This window comes from the organism of the source record quoted next, unplaced genomic scaffold (assembly GCF_019419815.1).
Source record: "Pyrus x bretschneideri cultivar Hongxiangsu unplaced genomic scaffold, Pyrus_bretschneideri_v1 Contig16, whole genome shotgun sequence".
In the NCBI taxonomy this organism is placed as follows: Eukaryota; Viridiplantae; Streptophyta; class Magnoliopsida; order Rosales; family Rosaceae; genus Pyrus; species Pyrus x bretschneideri.
In genome coordinates this window covers 5,998,969-6,014,927 of record NW_025999457.1, presented here as the reverse complement: position 1 = coordinate 6,014,927, position 15,959 = coordinate 5,998,969, and the positions used below count along the sequence as shown (strand labels likewise).

General features: G+C 36.4%; 1 protein-coding gene across 2 annotated transcripts; it reads left to right on the top strand.

The window, feature by feature from the left end:
• Positions 1 to 10,647: 10,647 nt before the first annotated feature.
• On the top strand, positions 10,648 to 12,413 carry LOC103966926 (GATA transcription factor 5). Of its 2 annotated transcripts, none has more exons than XM_009380152.3 (3): positions 10,648 to 10,808; positions 10,947 to 11,257; positions 11,354 to 12,413. In XM_009380152.3, exons 2-3 carry the CDS (start codon positions 10,949 to 10,951, stop codon positions 12,014 to 12,016), a joined length of 972 nt encoding a protein of 323 aa, XP_009378427.1. In that variant the 5' UTR covers positions 10,648 to 10,808; positions 10,947 to 10,948; the 3' UTR covers positions 12,017 to 12,413. The 2 variants fall into 2 exon arrangements, with proteins under 2 accessions (XP_009378427.1, XP_009378428.1); XM_009380153.3 differs by having other exon boundaries at positions 10,933 to 11,257.
• The last annotated feature ends 3,546 nt before the right edge of the window (positions 12,414 to 15,959 follow it).

Genomic DNA, 15,959 nt, shown 5'->3' with positions numbered 1-15,959 from the left:
TGTTGAATTCAAATTTTGACATGAAAGACTTAGGTCAAGCCAATGTCATTTTAGGAATTCAAATTAAGAGAAGTAGTGAAGGGTATGTCCTTACACAATCCCATTATGCAGAAAAAATATTACGAAGGTTTGGTCAATTTGACTACAAACCTGCTGCAACTCCTTTTAATGTTGGATGCAAGTTGGAAAAAAATAAAGGCAATGTCATATCTTAACTTGAATATTCTCAAGTAATTGGAAGTCTCATGTACTTGATGAATTCAACTAGGCCCGACTTAGCTTATGCACTAAGTAGGCTTAGTAGATATACAAGTAATCCGGCACAAGCACATTGGGATGCTTTAGTAAGAGTGTTAAGGTATTTGAAAAATACAATTAACTACGGATTACACTACACAAAGTATCCACCTGTTGTAGAAGGCTTCAGTGATGCTAATTGGATTTCTGATGCTACGGATTATTAATTATATATATTAATTGATAATTAATTATATATATATATATAATTAATTATCAAAAGATGGGCCTTGGGCCTTGGGGCTCTTGGTCTTTGAAAATTAAATTCTTTAATTAATTATTTTTTAATTAATTTTGAATTTAATTAAATTATTTTTTATTTTGAACAGACTCATCTTTTCAAATGAAGTCTAAAATAAAAAAACGCAAAGAGCACAACATCCCTCTGAAGAGATGTCTCCCAACAATCACATCTCATTTTCATACCTGTTACAAACAGGCATAATCCCACTTAGAACACTGAAAATATCAAATTCTTCTTCTACGTTCCTAAACCTTCTTGCTGAGAGAACCACACATAAATTCGTCAGAAGTTAAGTTTTCCGGTGCTGGAATTCTAACTTGATCGTTTAATCTTCAAGTTGTCTGTTTTATATTTTTGTTTTGTTCATACTCTGTTAATTGTTCTATTCGCATTTATTATTTATATGCATATATAATTATATCAAATATTGTTGACATATCTCCAACAAGTCCGATTGTTGACTTGACGACTTCAAATTAGACTAAGCCACCTACACTGACTAATTGTGCCACCACCCCATGTTGTACTCTAGAATGGTAGGCAACACTCTCAAGCATTGCAAAAATCAACCATGTTTGCTCCGCAAGACATGGAAACTTGATCTGATTGGGGTCATATTGACTTCTTATATTCTTGGAGATTTTTACAATTAATCTAAGGATTGGCGTGCATTGCAAGTAATCACAATCCTAAAATGAAGCAATATCTTATATTATATATCCTATAGGATTCTACCAGTTTAAATACGGATTTCATATCCCAAAGGGATTCTCTCTCGACTAGTATAAATACACCATTCTATGGCTCATATATGATAACGCATACTTTGCTCTCTTGCCCATCGCTTGAGTTATAATATTTATATAAACTTGACTGTTGGGGAGCATTTGGTCGATATCATACCGGTACCTTACATTAACTACAGTTATTTGCTCTTGTTTGTAGGTGGTTGATCTCGCACAACTCAACCATCTATGGTGGTTAGACCTGGCGATCGTGTCATTTTTGTATCATTTTTCTAACATACCTTATATCTTAACGGATCAGATCGTGCCAAACCCATTAAAATGAACGAGTAATATGACTCGGCCCGAACTCAACCAGTTAAAATTAAAAGGTAATATGACCCGACCCGTTACTCATTAATGAAAAAAAAAATTTACTTCAATAAATAATCAAATGAAAAAAGTCATACTAAATTAGTATCTACATACCCTAAACTTTAACCCTAAAACCCTAAAAATCCAAACGATGATGTAACCATCGTCAAGCTTAGAGAATGTTATCATGAGCACTGACATAATTTTTTCACATTTTTTAACTTGTAAAGTAATTATTATGAATTATTACACATTCTCAACTCCACCTAAAAACACATTTTGCTGCAAAATATCAAAGCACATTAAAAATTCATAATAATTAATTTACAAGAGTGAAAAATGTGAAAAATATGCAAATGCTCGTGATAGCATACTCTATGCTTTGATGATGGGTACATCGTCCTTTTGAATTTTTAAAACCCACGAAACCCTTGTGAACAGTGTCTAGGGGATTCAAAATAAATAAAAATTCACAATAGTTAATGTACAAGTGTGAAAAATGTGGAAAAAAAATACAAACACTTGTGGTTGCATCCTTTACACTTGGAGATTGTTACATCATCGTTTGGGTTTTTAAAACCCTTTATACCTTCATGGATAATCTTTTTTATTTCAGTACAAATTACTAAACTTAATAAAAACTTATATACAAGTGTGAAAAAACGTAAAAGAATATACAAATGCTTGTAAGGACAAGGTGTGACAACTCGTCCCTAATTTTCCATGTAATTTCCTTCCCAATTGTGTAAAATGGTGTTTATGCCCTTGTTGGCAAAGTGAAACCTGGCGTGGACATTGTTATTCATCTTTTAATTTATTCTTCCTATTATCCTAATTAAATAGTACTCGTTGTTATGAATGAGGGAGCACGAGTTAGACCTAAATCAGATTTGTAACAAAGAAGTTACGCTTGGTTAAAGTACACTAACAACAAGTAAAATTGTACACATGTGTGCTAATTATTTAGTGTTGGGAACATTGTTTTTGATAATGTGAGCCAGATTTTGTGTACTTTTAAATTGTACAAAATATGAATTCTTCCCACTTTAAAGACCGGTCTCGTGACCTTATCTCACCACCAATCAGTTTTCTTCCCTTACTTTCTCACCCAATGAGAAACCTTATCTCTTTTGTCCAATCAGAAACTCTCCCCCTCTCTTTTTCTCTTCTTCTCATTCTCTCTCTTATGTTGTGTCTCTCTTCTCTCTGCAACAACTAAGAACCATCATCAAACAACATAGATCGGACTTAACTCACTACCCTTGTACTCCTCTCATCCTCACGAGTCCATCCATATGAGCCGATTCTAAAATGACCTAGTTTTGAGCTTCCAACTTAGACCTCCGACTCGGGTGTAGATTCTTCAGCAACTTTCCGTTCGAGTTGCAAGGTTTTGGAAGGTTTAGAAGCAACTACACAACTCCCTAGAGTCCTTAGTCTAAGTTTGAAGTCAAGCCAACATGTAGACACACTACTTTGGGACGTTGGAATTAGAGCCGAGATCTTCGAGGCGTTTTCATTCCATTTTCGTCCATTTTTTGGACTTTTAAAAGGTACAAACTTGCTCTTCTTTTCCCAAGCTTCATTTCCATATAAAGTAAGTCGAAAATGGTTGAGAAATGATGAAGATATGAAGTTTTAAAGTTTTTACAAAAATCAGGCCAACTTTTCTAGATTCCAACGAACCAGACGACAGCGGCGACGGTGACCGAAAAATTAGAGAAAAAGGAGAACATTCCGCTAAAGTTGACAGAATATTCTCACGCCATTATTAACGCCATTAAGGTAACTCCTTAGGCTTAATGGAATATTCTGTATCCTTCAAATCTGTCGAAATATTCCACTGGGATCTGCTAATGCGTGCAGGCGCGTGACCTGCGCATGTAGCCTCAAGCTGGTAGCGTGTAGAGGTGCATGAGGGCGCATGCTGCTTCATGGCGGTGCGTGGTCGACGTGTACGGGTCCACGACGTTGTGTAGAATGTTTTCGTATGTTTAAACCCTCTGTTTAAGCAAACTATGGGGGATTTTCCTAGCCTTTTTCGTGTATGTCCTAATTAATTAATTAATATAGTTGTTTCACATTCCATCGAGGAGTACGAATTCAAGCAAGGTTAGGAGGCTACGATCCGACTACGTATCAATGAGTGGGCATTTGTTTTTGTATATATTATATATAAAGTTTTATAGTTTCCACAAATGCTTTAAATTAATATTATGCTTATCATGCAATGTTTTATTTCATTTTAAAAGTGATATTATATTATTGAGATTTATAAATTGTCATGGCATGTTCATTTACATTTTATGTGCTCGTCATGCATGCTTGCACCAGTGTAGTACTCGTCCCGGGTCAGGGCTAGGCTTCACGTGTATGTTCACATCGCACTGCACGCTCACCTTGGATCCATTGTAGGTGCCAGTCCTGTCCTAGTCTCCAATAGGCAACTCGGACTCGTAAGTGATGTGCCTAGCGCTAGTCTTCATGTGATTATAGTACTAGAGCGTATATTATGATTACACCCGGTCCTTTTCATGTCAGAACTTCTCTGCGTGAACTTGTGTGTTAGCATAGATTGATGAGCACCTGATTTTCTTATGCCATGGTTGAGATATTATGATTTGTGTGTTTCTTGGATTATTGTTGAATTACCTTTGATTTCATACTTACACGTAGTATGATTTTCTGGAAACAATACATGTTTTACACCAAGGGATTAGTATGTTCAGAAAATAAATGTGTTTCATAAACCTTTATTTTTGCCCACTCACACCTTCTATTTTTCACCCCTCGAGGACTTAGTTAGCTGAATCCTCCGTGGTGTACTAGGGAACTTCGACGATTATGACATTCTCCCAAATAAATATAGGAGCTTATTTTTGTTGTGTAATAAGTAACTTAACTAGATTCGACTGTTCTAATTATGTCGTCCTGTGATCTATGCTCTGACTACTTATGTTTTATAGGTTCTTCCAACTACTGCGCACTCTTTTTATTAGCTTCAATAAATTCTAGCTTTGGTTTAAATTTATCCATATTTTTATATATCACTTTCCTTAGGCTACGTCACCTTTGGGTGTCGACCAAAATGCCTCGACTTCGGTTGGGGTGTGTCATAAGTTCTACAACTTTCATGAAGGGGTCAACTTCAAAATTCGATACCATAATCCATAAACCCTAGATTAATATTTGACTATGATTGTCGTTCACATTTATGCTCCATTCTTCTCATCATATTTCGTTTTTTCAGATTTTCTTTTTTGAAAACATGATCTTTAGCAAATGCAGAAAAAAGAATGGTTCGGATTGTTGATATCACGTTCATATTTTTATGGTTAGTGAAAATATTGCTCGGAGTTTATAAAGTCTCTAGAAACTATATAACATATACTTATATTTCAATTAATTGTAAATGTCGAAACGTGATATCAACAATCAAAATCGTTTATCTTTCTGTTTCAAAAAAGAAAATTTGAAAGAAAACAAAATACAGTGAGAAGAATGGAGCTTAAACGTAAACGACATCGACGTGAAATATAAATCTAGGTTTTATGATTTATGGTGTCGAATTTCGGTCCCTTCACAAAAGTTGTAGAGTTTGTCATTACGAGCGTATGTATATTCTACATTTTTGACACTTGTACATTAATTATTATGATTTATTTATTAATTTTTCATTCAAACAAAAAAAATTATTCATGAGGTTTTGGAGATTTTTAAATATTCAAACGACGATTTAACTATTGTCAAAGTGTAGAGGATGCAACCATGAGCGTTTTTATATTATTTTTTTTCACATTTTTCACACTTTTATATTAATTATTATGAATTTTTATTTATTTTGAACTCCCCAAAAACAATGTTCATGAGGGTTTGGAGGGCTTAAAAATTCAAATGAGGACGTCCATCGTCAAAGTATAGAAAATGTAATCATGAGTGTTTGCATATTTTTTTCACATTTTCACGCTTGTAAATTAATTTTATTTTTATTTTTAATGTACCTTGGTATTTTGACCACCATGAATGTTCACCGTTGGCCATTGTTGGTCTCATTGATCGTTGATCGCTGTTAACCAATCGTAAGGATTTAGTCTCACTTTTTAAGATTAAATACTATGATTATTATAGTAATTTTATTAGTAGTTTAAAATTGACAAACTAAACTTTTTTCTTAATGAATTGAAATGAGTTACTCACGGATTAACAGATGACATGATAACAACCTAATTAGTTAAGTTGTTGATCCGAAATCTTTTATTTTTATGTCATTCGTATCAGATTAATAAGTCGTGCAAAAAATTCTCAGATCAAATTATGGTGTAAAATTTTGGTTCAGCATAAAAAAAATAAAAAAATAAAATTTTCTCTCTTTCCTATTTAATTTCCCAACCTCACCAAACGTGACAATGAAAAGATGCATTTTTCATACCCTAGAAAAAATCATAAAAAATTATCTTCCATGAATTCCTTTTTGCGTACGGCATACACTTCGTAGTAGCTATTCAGTAATTTTATCACTCGGGACCACACCCCTACAAAATTAAAAGGACCGCTTTCTCTCCAACAACCAAACCCACCATGCCATGTACAATCAACCTTAATTTCTCCAGCCTCCACCATGCCGTGTGCAAATTTCTTTCTTCCTTCCCTTTTGGATGGAAACCACGGCCTAGATTTTTACAAGTTATTTGTTCTTGTACCTCAGATTGGAAGTTTCACTTGCTACATTTTGTGCTTAAGGATTTTGCAAGCGGTCATGACCTTTGAGTTTGAATTGCCTGATTATTTGCCATTGGTTACCAATATCACTGAGGATGCATCTCTTCTTGATTCAAATAGCACTAGCTTTTCAGTTGTTGATAGTGATTATGGTAGCTTCAAACATGACATGGCAATACTGGTGTAGAAAATATATACTTGGTATAACCTTCTTACTTAGTGTAGATTAGTCTAATATTGTTTGTAATAAAATATAAAATAAAAACCAACTATAAGCATAGGAGTTCATGTTGTTTAATGAGAAATTTTTTTATGTGTACTCAGAACATAAGGTGATACACCCCGTATTATTATATAAGTCGACGAAATAGTTGAATGTCACACTTTAGAATATATTTTTCAATGTTTATGCACATATATTATGACATACAATGTATTATTTCGCATACCAAATAAACTAAATATCTCTCAATGTGCAACATGCTTTTCTAGCATGTAAGATGAGGTGGAGCACTTGGCTTTCATATCACCCTTCTAAATTAAAAGCAAAACTCGAGAAATTTTTCAATGTGTTTAGAATACAAAGTGGTATACCATATATCATTACACAATTATAGAAACCTTTTTTTTTTTCAAGTGTCACTCCAATTATATGATAACATGTGGCGTACTGCCCGTGTTTTAGACACACTGAAAAAGGAATATGTTTGCTCACCACTTTCAAGTGATGGTGATGTTCACAACCTTATTTAACATCGTTGGATGAGTTTAAATTTTGAGACACAAATCTCGAAACATAAACTCACAGTAATAAGTAAGGCGGTGAGCGTCACCACCACTTGAGGGTGGTAAGAAAAATATACCCCACTAAAAAATCTCACCCAAATCTGAAGAGCAACAAAAACGCAATGGAAAGGGATCCTTTTTGGATCCCTTCCACCTAATTCTCCTCATCAAATAATTCGGGCCCTTGAAATTTGATCAAACGGCTATAAATAAGGGCTCACTCTAAAAATTATAATAATTTTAGCCGTTAGATCAAATTTTAAGGGCCCGAACTGTTTGATGATGAGGATTAGATGGAAGAAATCTGGAGATGATACTTTCCAAACGCAATGCCACTTTGCTTTTTAGGAAAGCGCGTTGGTGAATTAGTTATCAATCAATCCTATCATTAGCCTCAGAGTAGAATGTTTTAGCAGCAGGAAAGACGTCGCCAATTAACCAGGTAAAGAGGCGCGATTAACGCGGACAAGCAATAATTTTTCAATCTCGTAGATAACTCGAATTCCGGTGGCGAATGTCCATGACTAAAAGGCACACACGCAAAAACGCCAAATGATAGCGGTTTCCTGGGCGGTTTCGTTTAGTTTTGAATCATCCAAGCGCCAAAATCTCACTTTAACCCATTGTTAACCACCAATTATGGCAATATCCATCACTCAATTCAAACATTCTAACTTCTTCAATCTTGATAGGTATGGTATTCAAACGAATAATGTCACGTTCAAGTGGTCTTGAAAAGGAGTCGAGTCCTTACATGATAGCATGAGTTTGAATCTCGTCGATGACTAATCTAATATCTAATCTAACAAACTTTATTGTTTGACCGAAAAAAATAATAATAATGTCACAGGACAATTTATTTATATATGTTAGAGAAATGCTAAGAAAACTCTCTCAAAGTGGGACCCATCATAAACTCTTTACCACCTCCTTGTTTAACTTAATTTTCGTGTAAACATTATAAAATATTATACAAAAAACATGAAGTATCAGAGAGTCCACAATGAGTACCACTTTTAAGAGAGTTTCCTTAACATTTTATCATATTTTTAATATTATACAAGTGATATGAAGAGATGAAGATTGAACATCCGGGTGGAAATAAATGTGTTTTTAGCAAACCCTATCATGATTAATCACTTTAAGATTTGTATCCGATAAGAAAATGACTTAATACTTTTAACGTTGATACTTTTGTGTGTTTATATTCTGGTTGTTTTGTAACAGGTAGTTTGATTGTTAACTTTTTGCCCTCTTTTCTTTCAATTTTGCCCTTATTTTTTAATACACACAATGTTGACATGGGGAGGGCAAAATAGTAATTTTGTATCTTTTGAACTTTTCCCATTTTTTCCTATTTTGCCCTCACTTTTGATACACAATATTTATATAAGAAAGGCAAAATAGTCATTTTATATCGAAATATTTACATAGGATAAAAAATATGCACTTATTAAGAGAGTTTGTCCCACCATCATTTTTCATACACGTAAGTGAAATCATGATGTTTTTTTTATAGTTTGAATGAGCTGAAACGGTTGCGCTTTAGGAGAACTTGAGAAGAGGTGGGCAGTTGTTCACACACACGGAGTGTGTGCTCATCTGCTAGTAGTATAATAAGTTAAAAACACGTATGCATATCGCCATTATCGATATTTAAATTAGCCTATTATTTCCAATGAGAAAGTGTATTGTGCAAGTCTCTCTTGTTGCTACAATTAAAATTTTAAAAGACGCTAGACGCTAGTCGGACGTCGTATTGGAGCCTAGCATTTAGGCGGCTAAGAGGGTTTAGGCGGATTTAAGTGTTTCTTTTACTTAAAAAATACATAATTATATTGACTTACATAAATTACAAAATAAAATAACATATAAATGATAAATGATTAAAACATATTGAAAATATGTGGAACTATTATATAATAAGCGTTTGTTCGAGTATTAAACTAGTCTCTTCCATTCTATCGGAAAAAAAAAATGCAAAATGAAAGTCATCTACTTTTATATAAGTGAGTCGCGACCTAAGCGGGTCTAGGCGTGCTAGGCGGATGTCTAATCATCTTTAAGTGCTCTTTCTTACTTTCAAACGTCTAGAGATTAATCAGAGCGGTAGCCAGCTGCTTAACACCTAAGCAGATTCTAGACGACGCTAGGCTGGGATTTCTAGAACAATGCTAATAATCATAATACCGACGTTTGTGAGAATTTGTAAAAGCTCGAAAATCATTTGTTCATATTTTTTTTTTAATATGTACCACTTCTTCATATAATTAATCGTGTGATATCAGTAAGATGACGTAGTATAATCGCTTCATATTATAATTAAGATTTTTCTATTTAGAGGGCTTGGAAAAGTTGGAACTGAAGGAACCAATGCCATGATGGTCGTTGGTGGTCATGGTCAAGCTCAGCTAGATTTGCTTTTATAGATAAGTGGATATGGACTTGGTCCGAATAGGCCAAGCATGCCAACCCTTTGAGACCTAGAATAGTCAGCCAGCCAGAGCCAGACAGCCATCCCCACCACCCTTTGTCACACGCATGCACCAAACACGCACCAAGTCACAACCCCTCCACAATATTTAATTTAAAAGTTATTTCAGAATTGCCCCTTAAGCTTTTGATTTTATTTTCACTTTTGTCTGTCATCTCCCATTTTTGTTACAAATTAGTCTCAAAACTTTTAAATGTGTGAACTAGTCATAATAGCACGTGAACACTTTATGAAGGATATTTTCTGTAATTCATCTATTTGGAAAAAAGAAATGTCTTCCGTCCATTGGGACGTGACCACTTAGGTCCACATGTAAGCGTTGAGAATGAATTCGACATTGACAGAAAAAAAGATCTTGCATAGGCTTATAAATAAATTGGGCTACTCTGCATATTGTCAATTGATTTTATAGTAGAACCTCAATTTCATGGTATTAGAGTAGGTTGTCCCACGTGTAAAGCCAAACGGCCACATGCATTCCACATCATCCAATTTGTGTTGTCTATGTGTTAGTCTTGAAAATTCGCTTTTAAGTGAGAGGCAAATTCAATACCAAATTAAGTTGTCCATTGGGTGGCTTAAACGAACTCTCTCTTCCCTTAATGTAAAATATACTAAAAAAAAAAAGTAAAAGAAAATTACGTCGAAGGCCCCAAACACAAATCTTACTAATCTTTAAACTATTATCATTGTTCTCAATTTACACATTTCAAGTCTTATTAATTTTTAATGTAGCCTTTTCATTTAGAAAGGTGAGATCTTAAATTCAATTCCATGAACATCAAGTTTAATACCGAATTATAATTGGTCATTGTGTAGTTCTATATATATATGATTAAAATTTTGAGACCAACTTGAGATGAACCAAACTTTGAGGTGCGGAGTGGAAGCACAACTAAATTTCAGGACCAAATTTATATTCTCATTAATTTAAATTTACTCAAAAATCAAAATAAATATATAAAAAAAAATAGCGGACGGACACTGAAAGAGATGGATAAAAACACCAAACCAATAACTCGGGCACTTGCTTCGCCCACAAACCTGCCTTTATTTCAGTGCTTGTAACCCAACCAACTCTGACCCCATCAATCATCCACATCGCACCACCCCACAGTTTTCATCTTTCTCTCCTTCTTCTTCCTCCTCTCCCCTTCCCCAGTTCCAGGTACAATTATAATAATGGAAATTAACATAATTTAATATTTAGTTTATTTTAATTCCCATGCAAAACTAAAACCCAATTTTGTTCACTTATTGTGCTTAAACTTGTGAATTTTTTACGACTGAAGTTTTGGGTGTCTAGAAATGGAGTACTGCATCGAAGCAAAGGCCTTGAAATCGAGTCTGCGCAGAGAACTGGCCGCGAAGTCGACCCAGCATGTTTTGTTGGAGGAGCTTTGGTGTGCTACTGGAATTTCCGGTGTGCCCTGTGAGGATTTTTCAGTGGACGACCTTCTTGACCTCTCCAATGGTGAATTCGAAGACGGGTCCGTTGAAGAAGAAGAAGAAGAAGAAGAAAGAGAGTCAGTTTCTGTGGATGATGAAATTTCTAATTCAAGCAGTTTGGTCTTGCCCGACTCTGACTCTGGTCTGGCAACCCAACTCCTGGTTCCGGTAACAATCTTTGAGTTTACAATTTTTTGGGTTAATTCTCTGTTAAATTATGTAATTATTTGAAATTAAATTTTGGGTTTTGGGTTAATTTGACAGGACGATGATTTAGCAGAGCTTGAATGGGTTTCCCATTTTGTGGACGATTCTCTACCGGACCTCTGTCTGTTACACACAATTGGTACCCAAAAACCAGATGCTCTTCTTATGAACCGGTTTGAACCGGAAACCAAACCGGTTCATTTAAGATCTCCGTTGTTTCCTTTTCAAGTTCCAGTCAAACCCAGAACCAAACGTTACAGACCGGCTAGCCGGGTTTGGTCCTCCTCCTCTTCATGTTCACCATCATCATCGCCTTGTTCTTCTGGGTTTTCATTTTCAACTCCTTGTCTTATCTTCAACCCGGTTCAAAGCATGGACGTGTTTGTTGGTGAACCGGCGGCTAAGAAACAAAAGAAAAAACAGGCGGTCCAAACAGGGGAGGGTTCAATTGGGGGACAGTTTCAGCGGAGGTGTAGTCATTGCCAAGTACAGAAGACTCCACAATGGAGAACCGGTCCGCTTGGTCCTAAAACATTGTGTAACGCATGCGGCGTCCGGTTCAAGTCTGGCCGGCTTTTTCCGGAGTATAGGCCGGCTTGTAGTCCTACTTTCTCTGGTGCTGTCCACTCGAATAGTCACCGTAAAGTGTTGGAGATGAGGAAGAGGAAAGATGTTGGCGAGCCCGAACCGCGGTTGAACCGAATGATTCGGAGTTTCTGACGGGTGAAATTTAGAGAATAGTGCACTTGAACCGGCTTGAATGGAATGGACCCAATTGTGTTGTGCATGGTTGTAATAGTAGTGGTAATAGTACCAGTAGTAGTGAGAAATTTTTTATTGTAATCGGAACACGGGTAGTATACTATGTGTTTTTATATAAGTGGTGGGAAATTTTATTTTTTATGTTATTAACTTTTTAGTACACATATCACACTATTTGTATAGTAACACGTGGTATACCACTTGTGTTCCGGTCACACAAAAAAAATCTCTCTAGTAGTAGTAGGATTTTAGGAAGGTTTTAGAATTTAGCAATAGTTTTAGACTTCAGCTTTTCATTCTTGTATTATCAATTTGTTATGTATTAAAAAATGTATGGGAAGTAAAAAGATTCATATATCGTATTTATTGAGGGAGAGATATGGATATGAGGACCGATGAGCTTTTGTTTTGTGGGTCTCCCCCTCTAATTAGGGTTTAGTGGAGTTTTTGGATCCTTTGATTTGTTTTTATTAACTTCACTTTCACAAAGGCATTGAAATTTTCAAAACTCCAAAGTAGTTCAGCGGTTTTTTATGGATGTGCAATATATAAGTGAAACATTAGAAATTTTAGTTGACCAAACCAAAGAACAAAGGAAACTCGATTCTTGAAAGTTGAAAGGCCAATTTGAGAATTATCAATAAAAAAAAAAAAGGCAAGTTTGAGAGAATGGTGAGCTGTAATTGAGGTTTAAAGAATGATTGTGTTGGTCAAATCGCATGGCATGACTAATCAATCACCACTAAAATACTTCCCCAAAAATTTATTATATCACAGGTGCTCAAATTATCTCATATTAGATTTGATTCTCGTTAAAGACGAGTTTGAACAATATTATTACTAGCCTATTGTAAAGTTAAGCTCATTCTTTCTCCTTAATGTAGATAATATTGTTTATTCAAAAAAAAAAAAAACCAATTAAGGGGTGGATTTTTTTAATTTGAAGGCTTTTATGCGTGATTATTTCGATCTCTACACGAGGTGATGATTAATCTCTCACCTCCAGTGACGGGCACAAAACCAAAGACTGAAGCCAAAGCACAAATCAAACCAGACCGCACTAAACGGTTTAGTATTTTCAATTTTAAAACGGTAACCGAAACTGAATCGCGCCACCTTCTCAAACTCAAAGGCCTCATAAACCTTCAAAGAGTAAGTGTCCAAAAGGAAATGGACAATGAAAAGGTTGAATGATTCAAAGTAGTGACTTGAAATACAAAAACTTTTTGTTTGATTGCATGAACAGTTTATTTTTTGGGGTTGTACTTGTCACATCCCGGCCCAGGACGGATCACTTCCCGGGCCCGCTCCACCACTGTAGCACGATATTGTCCGCTTTGGGCCCCGACCATGCCCTCACAGTTTTGTTTTTGGGAACTCACACGAGAACTTCCCGATGGGTCACCTATCTTGGGAATGCTCTCGCACGCTACTCGCTTAACTTCGGAGTTTCGATGGAACCTAAAGCCAGTGAGCTCCCAAAAGGCCTCATGCTAGGTAGGGATGGGAATATACATATAAGGATCACTCCCCTGGGCGATGTGGGATGTCACAATCCACCCCCCTTAGGGGCCCGACGTCCTCGTCGGCACACTCGCGACCAGGGTTAAGCTCTGATACCATATTGTCACATCCCGCCCCGGGACGGATCACTTCCCGGGCCCGCTCCACCACCGTAGCACGATATTGTCCGCTTTAGGCCCCGACCACGCCCTCACGGTTTTGTTTTTGGGAACTCACACGAGAACTTCCCGATGAGTCACCCATCTTGGGAATGCTCTCGCACGCTACTCGCTTAACTTCGGAGTTCCGATGGAACCCAAAGCCAGTGAGCTCCCAAAATGCCTCATGCTAGGTAGGGATGGGAATATACATATAAGGATCACTCCCCTGGGCGTGGGCGATGTGGGATGTCACAGTACTAATGCTATAAGGCATTTTAACGTTGACCTTTGTTTGAACTTTAATTTTAGTTCAATAAACTTAACTTTTACAATTGGGCTATACTAAAGTAATGTTATAAGCCATTTTGATGTTGAACTTTGTTTCAAGTTGAATTTTAGTATGTGATGATCATGAATTTGTTTTCAATTGAGTTGTATATCAATGATATACAAATTTAGTTTGCAAACGACCTGCTTTAAACTTTTGAGTTTGTTTAAATGTTGAATACTTGTATTAATACCAATTGTTTAATAGGCCTACAAGTGAAACACAAACCGAAACCAAACCCATTTGAAATTGAACCAAACCAAAGTTAAATGGTTTGGTTCCATCTTTGTCCTTACGCCAAAACCGCATCGAATTAAATTTCGATTTAATTTCGATGTTGTTGTAAAACAACATTGAACTAAATCGTGCCACCTATTCATGTCACATCCCTACCCGAGACGGATCACTTCCCGGGCCTGCTTCACTATCGTGCTATTGTCACATCCCGACCCGGGCGGGACCACTTCCCGGGCCCGACTCTACCACCGTAGCACGATATTGTCCGCTTTGGGCTTACCATTCCCTCACGGTTTTGTTTTTGGGAACTCACGAACAACTTCCCAATAGGTCACCCATCATGGGATTGCTCTAGCCCACTTCTCGCTTAACTTCGGAGTTCCCATGGAACTCGAAGCCGGTGAGCTCCCAAAAGGCCTCGTGCTAGGTAGGGATGAGAATATACATATAAGGATCATTCCCCTGGGCGATGTGGGATGTCACAATCCACCTCCCTTAGGGGCCAAACGTCCTCATCGGCACACCATGACCAGGGTTAGGCTCTAATACCAAATTGTCACATCCTGGCCCGGACGAGACCACTTCCCGGGCCCGCTCCACCATCGTAGCACGATATTGTCCGTTTTGGGCCCCGACCACGCCCTCACGGTTTTGTTTTTGGGAACTCACGAGCAACTTCCCAGTGGGTCACCCATCATAGGATTGCTCTAGCCCCTTTCTCGCTTAACTTCGGAATTCCCATGGAACCCGAAGCCAGTGAGCTCCCAAAAGGCCTCGTGCTAGGTAGGGATGGGAATATACATATAAGGATCACTCCCTTGGGCGATGTGGGATGTCACAATTCACCCCCTCCAAGCTCCTAGATTTTTCCTATAAGAGTATTTCCACTCCTAAAAAGCCCCCGAGCAATAGGCAATTCAATCCCCCAAGTGAATAGTAGCTACTCAAGTGCATCTCCACCCTAAAACTAAATAACCCAGACAATTGGTATTAAAATATTATTAAAGTTTTGTTATAAAATAATAAAACATAAGTTTATTTTTAATTTTGTATGATAATAAAAGATTGGTTAAAAGTATTTGAAAATATTGAAATGTGGTGTAAAAGCACTTCCAGTGTAGAAAGGCCCCCTGGGCAATAGTCAACTCAATCCCCAATGAACAGTAACTGCCCAAGTGCATTTTCACTCCTAAACTGAATAGCCCAAGCAGTTTGTATTAAAACATTAGTATTTTTTATTTTATAAAATAATAAAAGATTATTTTAATTTCGGATAATAATAAAAGATTAGTTGAAAGTATTTGAAAATATTGAAATGTATTGTAGAGTGGAAGAACAGGGTTAGGTGTTTATATAAATATATATATATATATATATCTTTAATTAATTTTTTATATTTCTTAATAATTTCTATAATTTTTTAATAATCTAAATGACGTCAGCCTTACGTTACGTAGGCAGAGCATTAGGCTAGGCGATTATTGTCTGACTTCTCAATCGGGCTCACATTGGGTCCAATTGCCCGAGTGGGCTCGAGTGTTTTGGGGAGGGAGAGAGTGGATTGGGTTGCCTATCCCAAGGCAATAAGCAACGATGGAGTTGCTCTAAGGTGGAAGAACATGATTAGGTATTTATAGAAAGAAAAAAAAAATCATTTTTTTATATTTTTAAT